General features: G+C 44.0%; 1 protein-coding gene across 5 annotated transcripts in view; it reads right to left on the bottom strand.

The window, feature by feature from the left end:
• SORCS2 (sortilin related VPS10 domain containing receptor 2) overlaps positions 1 to 11,574 on the bottom strand; it is a 573,033-nt gene extending 561,459 nt beyond the window's left edge. For 4 of the 5 annotated variants that reach the window (XM_049793588.1, XM_049793578.1, XM_049793597.1 and 1 more), the window contains exon 1: positions 11,182 to 11,329. In XM_049793588.1, coding sequence (XP_049649545.1) covers positions 11,182 to 11,211 — 30 coding nt within the window. In that variant the 5' untranslated portion in view covers positions 11,212 to 11,329. Of the gene's footprint in view, positions 1 to 11,181 lie in introns of all 5 variants that reach the window. The other variant, XM_049793559.1, reaches the window with a different exon arrangement.
• Between the last annotated feature and the right edge of the window lie 6,772 nt (positions 11,575 to 18,346).

Below are 18,346 nucleotides of genomic sequence, written 5' to 3'. Positions count from 1 at the left end.
AGAGGGAAAAAAGCCTCTGGGTTCTTTCATATTTGTTTTTCCTATCAGGCTGAGAAACCTCCAGAAGAACAGGATCAGGTCTCAGCTGACTCTGCCAGTATTGACCTCCCTCTTCCAGGGAGAAAAGAAAAGATCAGAACCACCAATAGTAACACCTTCCCAATTCTCTAACCCTAGCACCGGCATAGCCAAAAGCCACCAGAGAGTTCACTGTCAGTCCTCTATAGTCTGTCACTGGTGCTCAGGACACACAGGTCCCACTCCGAAGCTACTGTACTCCCAACATAGATGTTTTGCATAGGTTCTGTTCAGTTTGTACTTCTCACTCAGGGCAAAGAACATGATTCAAGACTGCCCTCAAGGCAGCTGAGACCTTTTGACATGCTTGCCATTATGTGGTTGGGTAACAGACAGGAAAACATAGGAAACCACTGATTAAAAGCCAAACAAATTAGCAAAATAAGAAACGGCCCTCTAAATCAAAAGCTACAATTCTGCCAAAGTCCTAGTGCCTGTGTGGGGGCATCTGAGCCTGGGAGAGGAAAGCTTTTTAGTTCATATGCCTACTTGCTTCTATGCTCTAACCACATGAAATACTATAATACGCAAGACTCCGAGGTCCTATACATACCAATTAAACTTTGTGGTTTACAAGACTAACATAAGAGAGGCCAGCAGGAATGATGTTCACATAGTGTATCCGCAAACCAATACATAGCAGCCAAATCTAATGCAAACCCTTACTATCCTCAGGAGGGCCCCATAAAGTTCTCAGAAAGAGCACAGTGGGACCGCTCTAAAAACCAGCTGGGAACTTAGAGACAGAAGTATGTTAATACCAACCTGTCATGGAGTAGGACACCGGGGTTTATTTAGTTAAGAATCATCGAGATTAAAGCCTGTAAGTACAAACACACAAACACATAGCAGATCCCAATCGTTCAATTTCAACTTCCTTTCCCACGGGGGAGATCACTGCAGGCTGAGGTGAGTTGGGCAAAAGAGCTTTAGTGTTTCTGTGCCACCCAGCTGCGTGTGGTTACAGGTCTCCAGCATCACCAGCCAGGTCCCTGGGCATCTCCAGGCATTTGTTGCTACAAATCCGCCCAGAGTTCCCCTCACGAGCTCTGTAACAGGCTGAATGCTGGAGCACTGTGTATGTGCACTACATCCCGATGGGTCCCCATTGCCTTGTGGCAGTAATTGATTGCCAAAGATATCTCTATGCACCCAGAAAAGTAATCCACCTGTCGCTGGCACGTGTTGCTTTTGTTTGGTTTATTTCTGGTTTTATGCCTCATCCGTTGAGCCCCTCCAAAAGCATGCATAAAAAAGAGCTCCCCATACAATAGGGGTTCACAAGTTCCCTCAGGGTTATACTCTTACCTCTACCTATGTTAACACTGATGTCTATTTATGCTGAACACCCAACACAATACCTAGGAGCATAAAAGAAGAACTGAGAAGAATATTCTGCTTTCTGTAAATGGCAAGATTTAATGAGTACTGCTCCAGATTTAGATGCCTTAGACTCACAGGCAGTTCCAATCCTCTGAAAAGAGCAAGTTACAAGGTATTTTTCTGCTAGCAAATACAGGAAAAATATCTTATTAAACTTAGACCCGGGAGGATTTTATGGCAACCTACCATCCCCTGGTACAACTGTGTTTTCAATGAAGAAACAACTATGTCTTGAGAATCAGTCACATTTAACACTGTGAAACACTGCCCAAAGCTCAAAGAGTGATTCCAACATATTCCTCTAACCCTCTAGTTCCATCCCCTTGGGCATCTGTCTTGCAGTGACAATTGCTGGTGGAGGCAAGCATGGGAATGCATTAACCATAAACAGGCTGCTCTTCAATACCTGAGAAAAGCAACTTTTCCTTATGGCAGCTCAGTTAGGGAGGCCAGGCTATGCACTGCTAGAATTTACAAGTGGAACAGCTCAATCCTCAGTCATCGTCATTATTATTTATTGGTATTACAGAAGGACCTAAATGCCATCAACTCAGAGCAGAGCCCCAGTATACCACATCTTGCTCATACACTTGCGGGGGGAAGACTGCTCTTCCCCTGTTGCACTTTCAGTCTGGGGAGAACAGAAGAGACAGTAACACTGATAAAAAATGTGTTTTCACAGAGCATAGCTTGCCATCTGCTAAAACTGAACACGCTGGCCAGTAAACACAGGCCTACTGCTCAGTGGGAGTAAGGGCACATCACAGTAGTTGGTGCTTGCAAATACGCTTCTACGACACTTCTTGCAGTTTTACCATGCCTCCAATGAGCTTCTAAAGACCATGAAAGAAACAAATTTCATAAAGTGAATGGGGAAAAAAAGGCATAAAATACATCTACTTCATCTACCAGAACAAACTTTTAACAAGTTATTGCATAAAAACCACAGAAATTGGCTTTTTTGCTAATGACCAAATTATTTAAGTGTTTTTATGACTTATCTTTTTTAATCAAAAAAAACCCAACTACTTACTGTTCTGTGGTTTTCTTTTTAGAAAACATAGATAATCACAAGGACATTGAAGAGATTACAGGGAAGGCAGAGATGAACAATAATCTCTGTGTGTATGTACATTTCTAAAAAATGTACCAGTCAAATACATGGTAGGTAGGTACTATTTTATGTATGTACTGTCCTATCCAGATGGTGCAATTAAAGAGCTAGAGAAAGTGAGTTATAAAAGAAAATTTTAAAGGCCAAAATAAATGTTATTCAGAGAAATAATTACTAGCCTACAAGAGTAGGAAAGCTACAAACACCGAGAAAGAAGCACAGTTATTTCAGTATACTGGTAAATGAGGGCAGAAAATGTCATGTTAAATACAAGTTAAGTTTCACTGAAAATGTTTTTAGACACATAATCTTCAGTCTGTTCAATGACCTTGAAGTGCCAGAGTCTACACATTAAAAGGAGCCCTGATCAAAACAAACGTCAGAACAAGCAGAGAAGTTTGCATGACCTGTGAGAGCCTTTTCTTCTCTAATTCCTAGATTGTACTGTGTAACAGTCAAAGGAACAAAGAAACCACAGATGTGATTTTCCATGGTCCTGCCTCTTTTAGGTCTTATGACGATAACCATTACTTTAATATCGAAGTGCACAGGTTGTTTAGAGCAACAGCAATCCTAAGAGATAGGGAAGTACCGTTATTCTCACATTGTAGGTATGCAACTGAGGCACAAAATCACCTATGTAATGCAAGTGCTATTTCAGAGGATACTGGTGAGGTAACTGGCAAAGTTCCTCAGTACTCCTATTCAGCTTCAATTTAACCCAACACCCAGCCGTTCATTTGGAACCTCACGCTCTACCTCTTGCCAAGCCTCAGATGTCCCCAAGGTATCACCATGAATACCGCAGCACTGCTTCTGAGCTCGCAGGCATGGTGACAGGGCTGTGCGGAGCATCACCAGCTCTGCCAAGGGTGGCACACACGTTCTCAGTCCTGCAAGAAAACAGCACCTCAGCATCTCTCCTCTTTCCACAAACAGCCTCACCAAGGGCTGACGAAATTCAAAAGGATCTGTAAACACAGCACTTCTCCACTCATCTTACTGAAGCCAGCGAGTCTAGCAGATGTGCCAGCACACACCTACGACACTGAGCATTTCACAGTGCACAGTGGCAACTCCCTGTGAAACATGGCTTCTCATGGTAGGTGACACTGACCTCCTCACGCTTGCACAACAGCACTGGGGTTAGAGTGCTTGCCCAGCAGAAGGGTCTAATAGTTGAAATACACATCTCCTGCCAGAACAGACTCACAACCCTTACTGCTAAAACTGTTCCACTTTTTCTTGATGCACTGCATACCTACTGGTTTGGACAAAAGAGAGAAAGACAGAAAAACATAACCTACATATATACACACAAGCAGGCATATTTCTAAAGTCCTGATTAATTCGCAACTCAGAGGGGAAATTTTAGGCCTTGCCCCAGTGACTGCTTATGTATGAATATTCCAAGTCATTGGAAAAAAAAAGAAAGACTTAAACAGCTGTTGGAGCAGCCCTTAGACTGAAACTTAGACCTTTGTGTAATTTCTGTCAGTGTACATCCTGTAAGCGTATAATTCTGTTCTCAGGGATGTATGCAGGTAGAACTGTAATTATAAAATCTTTAGAGCTGCACCTGTATTTTTGCATTGGGGTTGTGGAATATCTACCACAACAGAGTCTTAATCCATAACTGAAACTCCAACAACCATGCTACAGTAAAGAAGGAAGGAAATAACTACAGTAGCAATAAATTTGAGATATTTGGGTTAGGGATAACTTCAAACAAATTCTGTGTTTTATCAAAGTTTGCCATCTAGGCCCCTCTACAATAAGCAGGGAGTGATACATGCTTTCAGAAGTCAACTCATCCAACTTTCTCAAGTACGGATGATAAGATTGTCAGGGAAGAGACCAAGCCAGTGACCATCTCCACCTCCTTCCTACTGCAGAAGTCCAAGCTCAGACTTGAAGGCTGAAGTTAGGTATGACAAAGGATCCCATCCATTATTTCTTCCAAAAGTGGTGCTTTGTTAGGATTCAAAATTGTTATTACTGGGGCAGGGGGTTGGAGATAGGAATGTTTGGTAAAGAATGTGAGACTATGGGAATAAAAATGCCAAAGGAATGTTGCAGGTCATCAAGTTTCATCCTGAGCTACAGTGAGCAGCCATATACTGCAGACTACTTTCAACCCACACTTTCAGCTTTTGCTTCAATGAATTTGTGCTTTCAGGAACTAGAAGGATCTCACTCGCATTGTACAGCAGATTATCTCTCCTTATGCTAACATCCTTTGTTCCTAATTAACATAACCATGGTGGACTTGGCAGTGTTGGTGGACTTGGCAGTGTTAGGTTTACGGTTGGACTGGATGATCTTAAAGCTTTTTTCCAACCTAAATGATTCTGTGAAAATATTTTATTTGGACATACAAAGGACTTGGCATATAAACTTCTGTAAACTAGGCAGTTTCATGTTTTAAATTCATAAAGTGGTACATACCTTACAGAACTTCCCAGTTTAGCAGAACAATTACTGTTTTTCTGAAAAGCTCATAATTTTCCCCTTCTGTTCTTTCAAAAACTACTAGTCTATTGAATTTTAATAAAATCAAAAGGGATGTCCTCATATCTTTCTCCAAAGATCTGCATCAGTAGATTCCTAACACTGTCAAGCTTGGGAAGAATGCATTATGTTCCCACTGTGATATGCGAACCTGCTATCAACAACCTAAACATGTATCTAATGATTGTTATTAAGCCAGATTTGGTTTATCATGCACATGTAACATCACCAGTATCAGAGACAGGATTTCAATCCGGTGTCTGTCTTTAGTGTTCATTGCTAAACTTCCCTCCTAGATTTAAACTCTCTGAGCTTGTCCCAACACCGGCACAGTAGTACCTACTCAAGCTAAGGCTGCTAGTAGCTTGCTTCTAAGCAAACCAGGTAATGCCAGTTAAACCAGCAAACCAGGTAAAACCAGGTATGGCTGCAGGTGTGGAGGGCTGCGTGTGGAAGAGGACTTTCAAGCACCTTTGAAACACACACTTACTAATTAAAGTATGTATCAATTTTAAGTGTCTACTTAGGGGATGAGAAGAGGTGCTCTCTTTCCTTTAGCAGCTGGAATTTGCTGAAACATGGAGGGAGCTCAGCAGGCAGCAACATGACTAGCATGCTGTAGGGCTGGAAGAGAGGGAAAACAGAGGCTGGTAAAAGCAAATAAATGAAGTAAGCCATAAACTTTATATCATGGGGGACAAAAAGGGAAAAAAAGATGTTAAACTCCTGAATTAGTTCAGTCAGATTAAAATCATTCTGCTTTCCATGTGGGATTCTGCTGTTCCATTCAAATATAGTCATCGGGTTTGGTTTCTGTTTGGTTTTTATCACACTATCATCTCAAGGAATTTAAAAAAAACCACCTCCCTATGGGAAGTCTGCCTTTCACTTTGCAATATATCTGCCATTTATCAAAGGTCTGAGCCGTCAGGATTTTTGACCTCATGCTCCCTTTAGTTTTTTAAAAAGCAGTCTGGCTACTCTGGAGAAGCAGCACCAAAACCTTACCACAAATGGACTTTTGCCCAGTTTGGATAGATAATTACATTTACCGTTACAGATACTGCTACAGTAATATTGAAGTCAATGTTTTTTATAGATCCCCCTCAGCACAATTTATTGCAAACTGAACAAAACAGAAAACCAATTAAATAAAATATCTGCCAGAAGAATACATTTAGTGATCACTGGGCTCCACAAATCATATATGGTGAAACTGTATCACAAAGGGTATTAATTTTTAAATTAAACAAAGCATCTGTATATCAAATACAGAAAAGTCTGGATCAGCTGAAGTTTTTGTGCATAGCAATTTCTGTAGATGTGCGATAAACCTTCCTTTCTGATAAGGTGCTGCTAAATATTAAGTCTGGAAAAAACTGTGTATATATTTATGTTTATTTTCCATAACAAAGAGCTACATGTTTATAAGGGATCATGACATCAACTTACTGGACAAATAAGCGGCTGCATGAACTTAATATTTTGACAACAAACAAAAAATGGAAATACTGGCACCATGACACTGCAGTCTTAGAACTAGTTGGCGGAAGTCCTGTTCACAACACTTTAGCAGTCTGCACACAGCATGAAGAGCAGCCCATGAATCAAAATCAATTGTGAATACAAGTCTCACTCTCCCCGTATTTCTGTTTTGGCTTTGATTTTTTTGTTTTAATCAGCTAGTTTTAATGCACAATGGGAATTCTCCAAGAGGGTCAAAAAGAATACAGTTTTGCAAAGAAAGCTGTTTACCTAGCACAAAAAAGGTCCTGGTGTGACTATAAGGTGTCTTCTAAGGAAAAGCAGGGTTTTTAAAAGCTGTCATCAATTGACTGTTTTTCCCCAAATCAGAAAGGGTAGTGTATTTTTGGAAAATCTAGGAACATACATATTCAGCTTAACACAGTAAGAGGCTATCCTTGAAGCATGCTACCTGTATATATTCTGATGCATGACTCCATGTTATTCATCAGTTACACAAATGCCAGTCACTAGCCTTTACCAGAGTAAATGGTGCGCTGCACCACCCACCTGTCATGTCTTCAGTTTATGATATTTCAAGACTGGAAAGGAAATTAGTTCCACTTGCATGAGCCTTTGTCTGAAAGTAATAGTGCACAACATATTTCTGTGGGCATAGGGGACAGAGAGCAGAAATACTAATTGTAGGAATTCACTAACCAGATACACTCTTGATGTTACAAGGACTATCTTTGCAAGACTTGCATCACTAGTAATGGTTTTAACTATGCATCCCACTGTCAAGAAAGGTCAGGGACAGGCTTATCATTTATGGAATTTATATTAGAGTACAAAACAAAAGTAATGAGGACACAAAACCAGAAGCAATTTGCATACCTCCCTGCACAGCTCTCTCTTGACAAAGCAAGGGAGCCTACAGTGATCTTCCCAGTTATTCAAGCTCACTTTACAATCAGGGCAACCATATACTCTGCTGTGCTATCAAATCCACCATTTCTCTAATTCACAAAACTAATGGCATTACGAGAGGATACCAAAGAACACATCAGACTTCTACAGCACAGAAAAGAAGACGGAGGAGAGAGGATCGATTTAATTTATAGCCTCCTTAGTTTCTTTGAAGACATATCATGCAACCAAAAATCACATGCTCCTATTATTGTGGCACAGGACGATTTACAAGATGTAAACAAATTTTTTAAAGCTCCACGTGCACATCAGCCTAACCTGTGCCCCTTTCAAATTTATTTATTTTCCCTTGATCCACACACGAGTACTCCATGGTAGCACTTTCAATGAACTATTCATGCAGGTGAACATCCCTCAGAGAAGCAGCTGCCCCCTCAGCTATTATGGTTATTTGTCTCTCTATCATGGAACTCAAAGGAATAATCCTACTGCATATTTCTTCTTCATTTATTTTACTAGGTGAGGTGTTTAAGAGGATATACGGTCATCTGGAGCTCATCACTGCCAAATTTTCAGCCACGCAGCTGTAAAGGGTAAAGGAACTAGTTTAGGTCCTTGGTTTACAAAGTGCTGAGTACCTCCAATGAGGTGTCAAATGTGCGTCATGACACTTTAAGATTGCTTAGTGCCTCCTGAGGTTCACAGGGCCTGATCCAAAACCCCACTGTTATGAATGACAGTCCTCCCCTTGACTGCAATGCGCTTGGGACAGAACAGCGCTTCACAGCTCAAGCCTACGCTTCTGAGGCAAGGCAAGATTTGCCGTAGATTTAAGAATGTGGGGTAAGGTGCCAGGTTTGAGAAGCACTGGATCTTAGCGTTCCTACCTCCAAACACTTAACCCAGAGTGAAATAAATACATACATAGATAGCTATACAAACAAACATTCAAGACTACCTTAAATAGGTTTTGGATCAGGTGCTTATTTTCAATTGTTTTAACCTCACATACATACAGGCAGCAAAATTCTCTCCAAACCCTTTAAGCCCATCCTGCTTCCACTGGGCCTAATGTATTTCTTCCACTTCTGTTCAAAAAAAAAAAAAAATCTACAGACTGTCTTTACAAATCATTTTTCTCTGGAAGCCTTTGTTAAAATCAGCTCTTCTACTGGAAGCATGCAATGAAACAAAACTAACAAGAAAAGAAGGTGCAAAAAAATGCTGACAGTCATACCATAAAACATCCAGTGCAAAAAGACTGGCTGCTCTCATTGGGGTTAAGGCGGCAAAGAGTCTTTCATTACCAGGTCGCTCGTTCAAATCCAGTCTTGCTTGACGATAATCACCTGATGGCAGGCAGAGCAAGCAGCATACTTTTAAAGTAACTCTGCAAAAGTATTTTTAATTGAATGTGTAAATACTGTACAGAATGTCTGCAGGCATTCATGATGAGAGTATCATCCTGCAAGACTGAATTAGTAGATAGTAATTAAGCAAACAAAAAAGAACTAAGTTGCAGAAAAGACTGTAACCACTTTCATTTGCTCTGACAGTTGCCATTTATCTTTGCTTTTGAAGAGACTACTTGGTAGTATTCTAGTAAGTGAACTGTAGCATACTGTGAAAAAAATAATAACATTTTAGCAATACAAGCCCTCACTGAAGCATCTGTTATTAGATCTTTGCAGAGAGGCGAGGAGAGACCACTAGTCATAAATGTGGATTAGCAAGGTTCTACTATATTCGTTTTAGAGACTTCAGAGCGCTTTGCATGAAAGCTGTTACTTGCCTTTTATGTCGAAAAATGAACTTATGCCAACTTTTTAATATTGAATTGATTCTATTCTATTCTAATTCTTCAGGGAAGTAGTCCTAACAGCCTGCAAGCACTGTCCACAAAAACGGCAGCAGTCTAACAGCAGAGAAATGGAGGAAGGACAGAATCAGAACAGCTGACGCTGCTGATTTGCAACATTTTCTTTTCACAGAAAACGGCCATCATCTTACACTTCTTTTCCTGAGCAAATCAAAAACTGGCTTTGAAAGTGTCAAGCTTTATGATGTTGACTCCAACTCTGACACCTGATTATACAAGAGGATTAACACAAGCACTGCGTGTGCTCAAGGGAATCACTGCATCCTCACCAGTGGAGCCTTAGCAGCTCCACATCCTGGGTGACTGCCTAGCAAAACAGGCAAAAAACAGGACTTGAGATCCTAGAGAAAGGATGATAATTCACATATTTACAAGAAGTACAACACGAGCTCTCTGAACTGAGCCAAGTTTAAGTAAAGTTTATGCTGAATTCATGAAGTTCAAGCAGAGTCGGAGCTTAGCTGAACTGCAGTAAAAACACTCGAGAGTTTTCCAGAAACACTAAAATCCTTCAGGAGAAAGTTGATCTTGAGCCTTCATAAGAATATCTTCCTGTCTCTGAAGTTACACAGGCAGTGCAAGGTGCCATGTAATATTTACCTAAGACGCCCACTGTTATGATATAATGTATCAGTAAAGGATTAATTAGAAGCAGCAAATCCCCAAAAGCACCCGTGCAAAATACACAGCCGTTAGTGGGTCAACATACAAAGAAATGAAGACCAGTTGAAATTGAAAATGAGTTTAAAACAGATTATGGGCGCTCACCGTGAGAGTCGCTGTCTGAAACAGGTAATTAAATAATAAAGGCGACGCACGCTGCTTTAACTGCGAAAAGTTCGGAACGCTGATGCTCTAATGCAGTAACACCGGCCCCGGCGCGCGGTTTTTATCCATCGACGAGGCTGTAAAAATCCTCGGAGAGCTGCTGCTATTCCCGGACCTTTGTGGGACCCCCCCCACCCCCACCCCCCACGCCGCGCAGCCGGCCCGGCGGGGTGAAGCCCTGGCCGTGGGGCGGGGGACGGACGGACGGACGGACGGACCCCTCCCGGCCCCAGCGCCGCGCACCGCCCGCTCTTGCCGCTCACATCCACCTCAAGCCCGGGGCTAGGTTTTTACTTGATTTTTGGTTTGGTCTGGGTTTTTCTTTCCCTGGCGCTTGAGGAGGCAGAGCGCGGCGCGGGGAAGCTTACACGGGGATGACTGAACCGAGGTGAATCGATTAAACCTCGATGATTTAACGTGGGACTTTACGCGGGGCTGGAGGGGATAATCCCCGCGCCGCCGCTCGGCCCCTGCCTCTCCTTTACCCGGAGACCCTCGCACGGCCCCGGGGGCACGCCGATCGCACCCGGACACCACCTCGCCGCTCCGGGGCCAAGCCCGCCTCCGCCTCCTCCTCCTCCTCCTCCTCCTCCTCCTCCTCCTCCTCCTCCTCCTCGCAGCGCGGCGCACACCGCGCACCCAGCCCCTCTGCAAGATGCGCGCTCGTAAACTTTCCAAACTTCTGGGGAAGTGGCGGAGGCTGCGCGGGGTCGGCCCGACCCCGGCGGCGCTTCGCCTCCCGCCGGCACCTGACCAGCCGCCGGGGCGCCGCTCGCCCCCAGCGCGGCCCGCGGGGACCCCCCGCGCCCCCCCGCCGGGCGGCGGGCGGGGCGGGACGGGAGCGGCGCGCTCCGGCCGCACCGAGCCCGGCGGAGCGCAGGCGGCAGCGGCGGGCTGCGCCCCGCAAGTTGGGGGAGCAAAGCGATGCTGAGGGCAGGGGTAAGAGCAGGGACCCCCCCGCACACCCCCCCCCCACGCCGCCCCTCGCACTCACGCTGCTGTTCTCGCCCGTCCAGTGCACCATCGCCTGGTTGTGAGACGCGTCCCCTTTGAGCACGAAGGAGGTGCTGATGAGGGAGACCTGCTCCCGGCCCGCCGCCGAGGATGCTCTCCTGGGGCGGCCGCCCTCCGCCGCCGCCGCCGCCCCGCCGCCGCCGCGCCGCGCCTCCGGCGGGCTGCGCGCCCCGCGGGTCAGGGCTCCGGGGCGCGGGCGGCCGCGGGGCTCCGCGCAGCCCAACGCGGCGGCGGCAGCGGCGGCGGCGCCCAGCAGCGGCGGCGGCGGCGGCAGCGGCAGCAGCAAGAGCAGCAGCAGCAACAGTAGCGGCGGCAGGCGGGCGGCCCCGCGCGGAGCGGCAGCGGCGGACACGCGTGGCCCGCCGTGCGCCATGGTGGCTCTCCGGCGTGGTAGTGACAGGCGGGGAGGTGGCGGGGAGGGAGACACCGCCGCGGAGGGCGGGGGCGGGGGAGGGTTGTAACCGGAGCGGGGCTCGCGCGGCAGCGGCGTGCGCGGGGCTGCGCGCCCAGCCGGGGCGGCGCCGCCATCTGCTGGCCCGCGCCGAAACGCCGGGCGGCGGGGCGGGAGGGGAGGGGAGTGGGGAGGGAGCGCTCTCGCGCGCACGGACACGGGCGGGGTGGCGGGCACGCCCGCCCGCGCCCCCCCCCCTCCCCCCCCCGGTGAGGTGAGGTGAGGCGAGGCGAGGCGGGGCGGGGCGGGCAGGTCTCCGCCGGCGAGGCGGGAACGTCCCCGCATCGGCCGAGCCCGCCGGCTGTGAAGTTTCCCCGCTGAAGCTCCGGGGAAAGGCGTTTGGAGAGCGCTGCGAGGAAGATCCGCCGGCCCCGCGGGGAGGGCGCGCCACGGGCCGAGGGCGGCTGGGGGCCAGCACGCAAGCCCTGCCTCTGCCGGCACAGGGGATGGCCCTGGCCGGGCCGTGAGTCCCAGGAGGACGCCGTGAAGAAAGTCAGAAGGGCTCTGTTTGCCAGCGGCTGGAAGCCGAGGAGCAAACGGAGCAGGTGCAAAAACAGGATTCTTGTGATTAAGACGAGAAGTGCTGCCGTGGAGGACGGCAGCCTGCCCTTTCGTCGGCCCCTCAGCTCCCGGGAGGGAGCCACCAGGCTCTCACCTGCACTGTCCGCGGCCGGTTGCTAATCCAGGTTTGCCCACTGTGGGGACGTGTGACGCGTAACTTGTGACCGATCCGCGGAAGCACCGGGGAATAAACGCTGGGGGCAGCGTGGGCACGGCCGAGAGGGGCAACGGCTGGGGCTGTGCAGCGTGGCGTGACTCAGAACAGACAGGTGAAGCGGTGGAAGAAGACTGAGGCGTCACAGACGGGACGCTCCTTCCTGCTCCACTGCAGCGTGCTGCGCACCGGTGAATGCACTGGGGCTCGTGAGGTGGTCTGATGCTGTGAGAGGCAGCAGGGTAGAATCGCAGGGTCACTGAGGTTGGCAGGGACCTCCGGAGCATTCCCGGTCCAACCTGCTGCGCCGTCCAGGGCCAGCTGTGAAGCCGAATCTAACTTCCCAGTAAGATAAGGTTGCTCAGGCCTAAATGTCAGAAAACACTCTTGAATGACCACCAAAGGAAGTAATGTCTCCAGCTACAGGCAGACGCCTAACAGAACAGATCTGGGCTGGGCAAAACCAGGGTGGGTGAAGTTAGTAAACCAGCTTTAGTTGTAATCTGCCTTTACCCTAATGGCCTAGAAAATTAGGATTACAAAGGCTTTTCTGGGAAGATTAATAGAAAAAATAGTATCCACTGGTTTAACTATACAGTTTACAGGCCTGGGATGACTACCGTAATGACCTAAAGTAACCTGGGCATCCCAAATGCATGTAAAAATGACTTTCAGCAAGCTGTATGATTACGTATTAGCTGTACGCCTTCAGTGCTAGGAGACTTGCGGTAACCTGCCCTGTTATTACTGTAGTGGCTCAAACTATAAGGCAGCTTCAAATTCAGGATGACTCTCACATTTCAAAAAGAATAAAGATTAAAAATAAAAATAATTTAAACAAATAATCCCATGTGCTTTTTCCGCAGCTCCCAATAAATTCCTCTTTTGGAGTCCCAAGCGCAGCCCCACAGCCTCAAAACAGCCTCTGCGCAGCCTTCCCCTCATTCCTCCAGCACGGTATCTGAATTAACAGAAGGAATTGCACCTCCTCTGGGAATCTCCAACTGCCAATTTCGGAGATTCTGCCCCGAGCACCCTGCCAGCAGGAGCCCAGGCAAGCCTGCAGGAACTCAGGCAGGCAGCACCACCTGGCCCAGGTCACCAGAAGCTGCTCCTGGGACTCTTGAAGGGGCCATATATTAAATTCATTCCTGAAGCACTTTACATCTTGTGTAAAAAGCAAGCTGATTTGGTTTTTTCCAAATCTTGATTTCTGGAGGCAATACTGAAAGCTCAGAAGGCCTAGGAGAAGCTATAGGGAGCTGGTTTCCTCACAGTGTCTTATCCCTCCGAACCACAACCCTTGTAAGGGGAAAAACACCTGGTTTTAAGTGGGCAGAAAGTTAGTTTTCTATACAAAACCCCCTTGACTTTGCCAGCTGGTCTCAGTGACAGCTGATGGTCAAACGCTTGTTTGAATCATTGCTGTTTGGACATGTTCTTTAGGGGCACAGAAATTAGGCAGTGATTCAACAGTTCACAGAAGACACACAAGTGGAAAGGCATTCCTGCTGGGGTAACACTTGCATGTTGAGCGTGTCACCTTCCATCTTTTGCACCTCTGCACAAAAAGAAACAAGGGAAAAAACACAATGCTGAATTGTTAAGAAAACACTGATTGACCACAATCGTTATCAACTAACATGAAGGGGTGATTTCTCCATTATTAGGAATTCAATAATTTTGATCCTGACATCATGGCCTATCTCGTGTCAAACTAAAGATTACTCAACGTTTGTAGAATAACCTAAAAATACTCAGAATAGATGGAAGGGCCTGAGTACCTACATGTTAAAACTGGCATACAAACCCTAATACTGCATCTGAATGAATACAGTTGGACTTTGACATGCTTATCCATTCTGTATTCACCACAGTGTTTGACAGGTAGGGCTCCCAGTGAGCAGCACATAAGAGATTATAACATCCACATTCCTAAGAGTCAGACTTTTTGTATCTGTCAGTAACTGACATTTCCCACAATGAGACCTAAAAAAGAAAAAGAAAACCAAGCAGTAGTTCTAGAACTAATGAAGCCTCGTTTCCTCCAGCCTTGCATCTTACGGTCAACTGCAAGATCTGCTTGAATCTTTTCCTAGTGTCAGAATATCTTTGCCATGTATCTTCACAGGAATTTAACAAATCCACTAATAAAGTCCTCCTTGTCTGCCCAGTCACAAAACTTGCCATTTATTTTTGTGACTTCCCCCTGTTTGCCAATTTAGTTGAAATTGTCTTACAAGTTCAGAAGATGTTGACCAAGGTTGATGGACAGACACACAGCCCAACTGATTGCTCACTGACAAAGAATAATTGCACAGGCCTTTTATTATTAGGCAAGTCAATTAAAAATATCACCTGAAGGATGCTAAAGCAGAGAGAAATGGATGTAGTTTTTATTTCTCTGTATGAATTGTGAGATTTGAGTACCTAGGGAGGAACCACTCAACCTACAACTCCGCTTATTACTAATTGAATCCCTTAGTATCAGGCTCTTAAGAGGTCAAGGATTAAATGGAACCGAAAGTAACTTCTCTGTTTTCTCTCCTTTAGAGATTATCATAACCAAGACAGATGTGTGGGCAATCCTATGAAAATCTTTGTACCACCTCTTGTCTCTGCAGTAGACATTCTCAAGATAAATAAAGAGAACTGCCACTAAGTGAAAGGCTTTTACCTGGCCACTTCTTCAACGGCTGTTGAAGCTGGTTTTACATCAACCTGATTAATACACATTTACTGAATCTTCCAATCTAATAAATAATGCATATTTAATATATCAGTAATTCACAATAATAAAATTTTGTAACTCTAGACTAGGGATATGGTAGCAACAATACCTGTATTGCATTATATCACTACTGTGTACACTTAACGACACCATAGTTTCAAAATATGAGTATTGAGCAGATTGGATGAGAAGGCTGAGGTCTGCAAAACTGGAAAGGAAGTTTCATTATGTAACTCCCATTAATGTCATTCGAAGACCTGTAGCTAAAGCACTTAAGAGGTAAAACCATATATTTGTTTTGTCCAAAGTCAGGGGACCACATCACAGATCAGGGTCCAATTGCATTAGGTAGGTATTGAACAAAAAGAGAAAACAAAGGTTGCTCCAGCTTCATAAAAATGTTTGGTTATGCAAAGGATGATCAAAATAACACACTTCTAGTGCAAAGCATGACCAGAATATTTAATTACTTCAAATTCTGTTGTGACTTCAAATTCTAGCTGAAACACAAACAGAAGAGAAGAGAATTGCTGCTGGATTTTTTATAGGTTTGTTAACATCAAGTATGTTAATAAAGGAAGGAAGCTGATTTACAGACCAGTGAGTGTAATTTTGTCTAGAAAGCTCAAGCAAGCTAAGCAATGTAAGAGACCAACTCTGAGAAGCAAAGGGCTTTCCCAGTTTCAAAGCTTGTTTAACTGGAACTTCTTAAGGGTTGCCAAAAAGCTAGTTTAGACTGAGTTTAAGGATCCTAAAACAAAGAGGCTTCCCTAAATTTGTCACCTTTTATGTCTCCTATAAACTTTGGCTCAGCAAATACACACAGGCAGACAAAAAGACAAATAACCTAGTATCAGACACCTCTGAGCTCCTCTAGTCCCAGAATAGCAATAGAAAAAGCTTGAAAAAGAATTAGTGTGTTGTAAATCCAAGGCAAGTTTCTTCCTGTTAATGGCAGAATTATTAGTGCTATACTAATAAAGTCTACTCACATTTTTATTGACTGTCAGATTAGATTAAGATTAAAAAGGCTTCAATTAACCCGCTTTATTTTTACCATTTCTGATCAAACACTGAAAGTATTACAGAAAGGCACAAGTTCTGCTTGAGCAGAAACCAAGATGCAATGCTAATATTCCTTTTGCTGCTGGACATAAGAAGTACCCTTGCAAATAAAAATATTTACAACAATTTGTTATATGTTTCATACTCACAGCCTATTTAGGCTGGTAACGCAAGATGACTGCAGATGCACAATATGGTAGAAAATCACAGAAGAATTACCCAATTAAGCATGCTCCTTATAGATTGTTTACCTCTTTTAAAGGTTGGTTTAAATTAATGTCTCAAGACGCATTTAGGATACCTTATTCTATTCATTAGATAGAAAACAATTTCCATTTACATTGTGTTTATGTTAACAACATCACTAAAAGCACAGTGACATGCAGGGTTTTCGACAAAATGCTCTGCATGAAACATCTTAATCTCACATGTCTTATCAAAATGCCTGACTCCAAATCAGCTTTATTACTCACTCTGTCCACATTCTAAACTAACAAATTAATAAAGGGCAAAGCTTTATTGCCTTTTTACCCAATTAACAAAAAACAAATGCTTTCTTCTCTGTTAAATGCAACTTATTATACACAATGCCATACCCTCATTTCCCTTATGCCAAACAGCAGAGTTTTTATTTAGCTAAGCCTCTCAGGGTCCAAATAATTTCTATTTGTATTACTACAATTACAAAAAAAACCCCAAAACTTTCTATAGCCAACAAATCTAGGTGTCTTAACACTTTTCTCGATAGTTGTTCCATTTGAGAGAATAAAAAAATCAAGCAGATATCAGATTATTTTGCTCGCATTAATTCACTGATACATTGCTGACAGCAGCTAGCCCAGATGCCCACAGAAGAGAGCCTAATTAATAGGAAGTGCTACTTGTCACTAGAGAAACAAAACTCTAATTCTGTGGGAAGTTCTGAAGTCAAAAAAGTGAGTAGTTGCTTTTGTTCTATGAAGGACTGACTAAGCTACAAAGTACACGTTCAATTATCCTATTCAAATTTGAACAATATAAAAGAGAGAGGATTTCAGTATAGTGTATTATCTCTGATTATTACGGAGAGCTGTGTTCAGGTATGAGTATACTAACTGACATACACCTATGAGAAAAAATTTGGAAGAGCTGTAAATGATTTGAGGGAAAGCTAAATAGCTTCTAATTTTATCAATATCAAGCTAGTAAAGAGTAAGTATGCAGAAAAAACTGACACAACCACCCATGTTTATATAGGCCAGTAGCCCATAAACAAGAAGTCACTGAGGTAGACTAGAAACCTCATCCTTTGAGTGTCTTCAGCTCTCATCTAATTCAATGAAAGTTACTGAACAGCTCAGCACCTTGCAGGATTTTTACTCAGAAGTATACACTATAATTTTCTCTAGTTTTAGCTCATAAAATCAAAGAGAAAAAAGTTGTAAAATTACTGTCACTTACAAAACAGGCTGACAATGAATACAAGCTGCCTTGAGGCCCTAAAGTTTTATCTTCCATCAATCAGAAAAAAAAAAAAAAGATAAAGATACAGCTAACCTGTATAAATTTGTTATGCCACAGAGCCTGAAACAATGGCTTAGTCTGAAATAGAAAACATATGGTGAAGCATAATGTTGTGGTGGCTATTGTAAGATTATCTGTCTTGAGCCTTCATAATTTCTCACCAACAATTAATGAGGAGAGTTCTGAAAACATGAGAGAGTTGGATTAATTGCACCTTAAGAGCTCACAAAAGAACAAGAACTTTTCCATTTATGTGGCTGCCTAGACTGTGGGAATTTGTTTTTCACAGAGTAGCTTTGCAGTCATGCTTTTTCTGTCCTAAAATTCATAAGCTTATTTGAGAAAATATGGAAGACTGGAAAAGATTTGGATATTTAAGTAAGTAAAACGTGGTGTAAAGGATGTAATTCTCAGGTTTACATTCACCTTCATACAGGTACAGATATGCAGTTCCTTTTATATAAAAAAAACCTGTTAATATCTTACCAACCACTTAGATTCTGATCTAATCTTATGAGTGTTTTTACCAGTGTCATTTGATTAATCAGTTTGCTAATATGGTTGCATTTCTGAGAAAATAGTATTAGAACAATAAATAAATACTAAGGTCAACTAAAACCAATTCCTTCTAAATGAGTCTTTTTGGTCTTTTGCAAAGGATCCCTGAAGGCACCATTTTT

The sequence above is a fragment of the Accipiter gentilis genome, chromosome 3 (genome assembly GCF_929443795.1).
Source record: "Accipiter gentilis chromosome 3, bAccGen1.1, whole genome shotgun sequence".
NCBI lineage: Eukaryota > Metazoa > Chordata > Aves > Accipitriformes > Accipitridae > Astur > Astur gentilis.
Note: the sequence above shows the minus strand (reverse complement) of the source record. Positions and strands in the feature narration are given on the sequence as shown.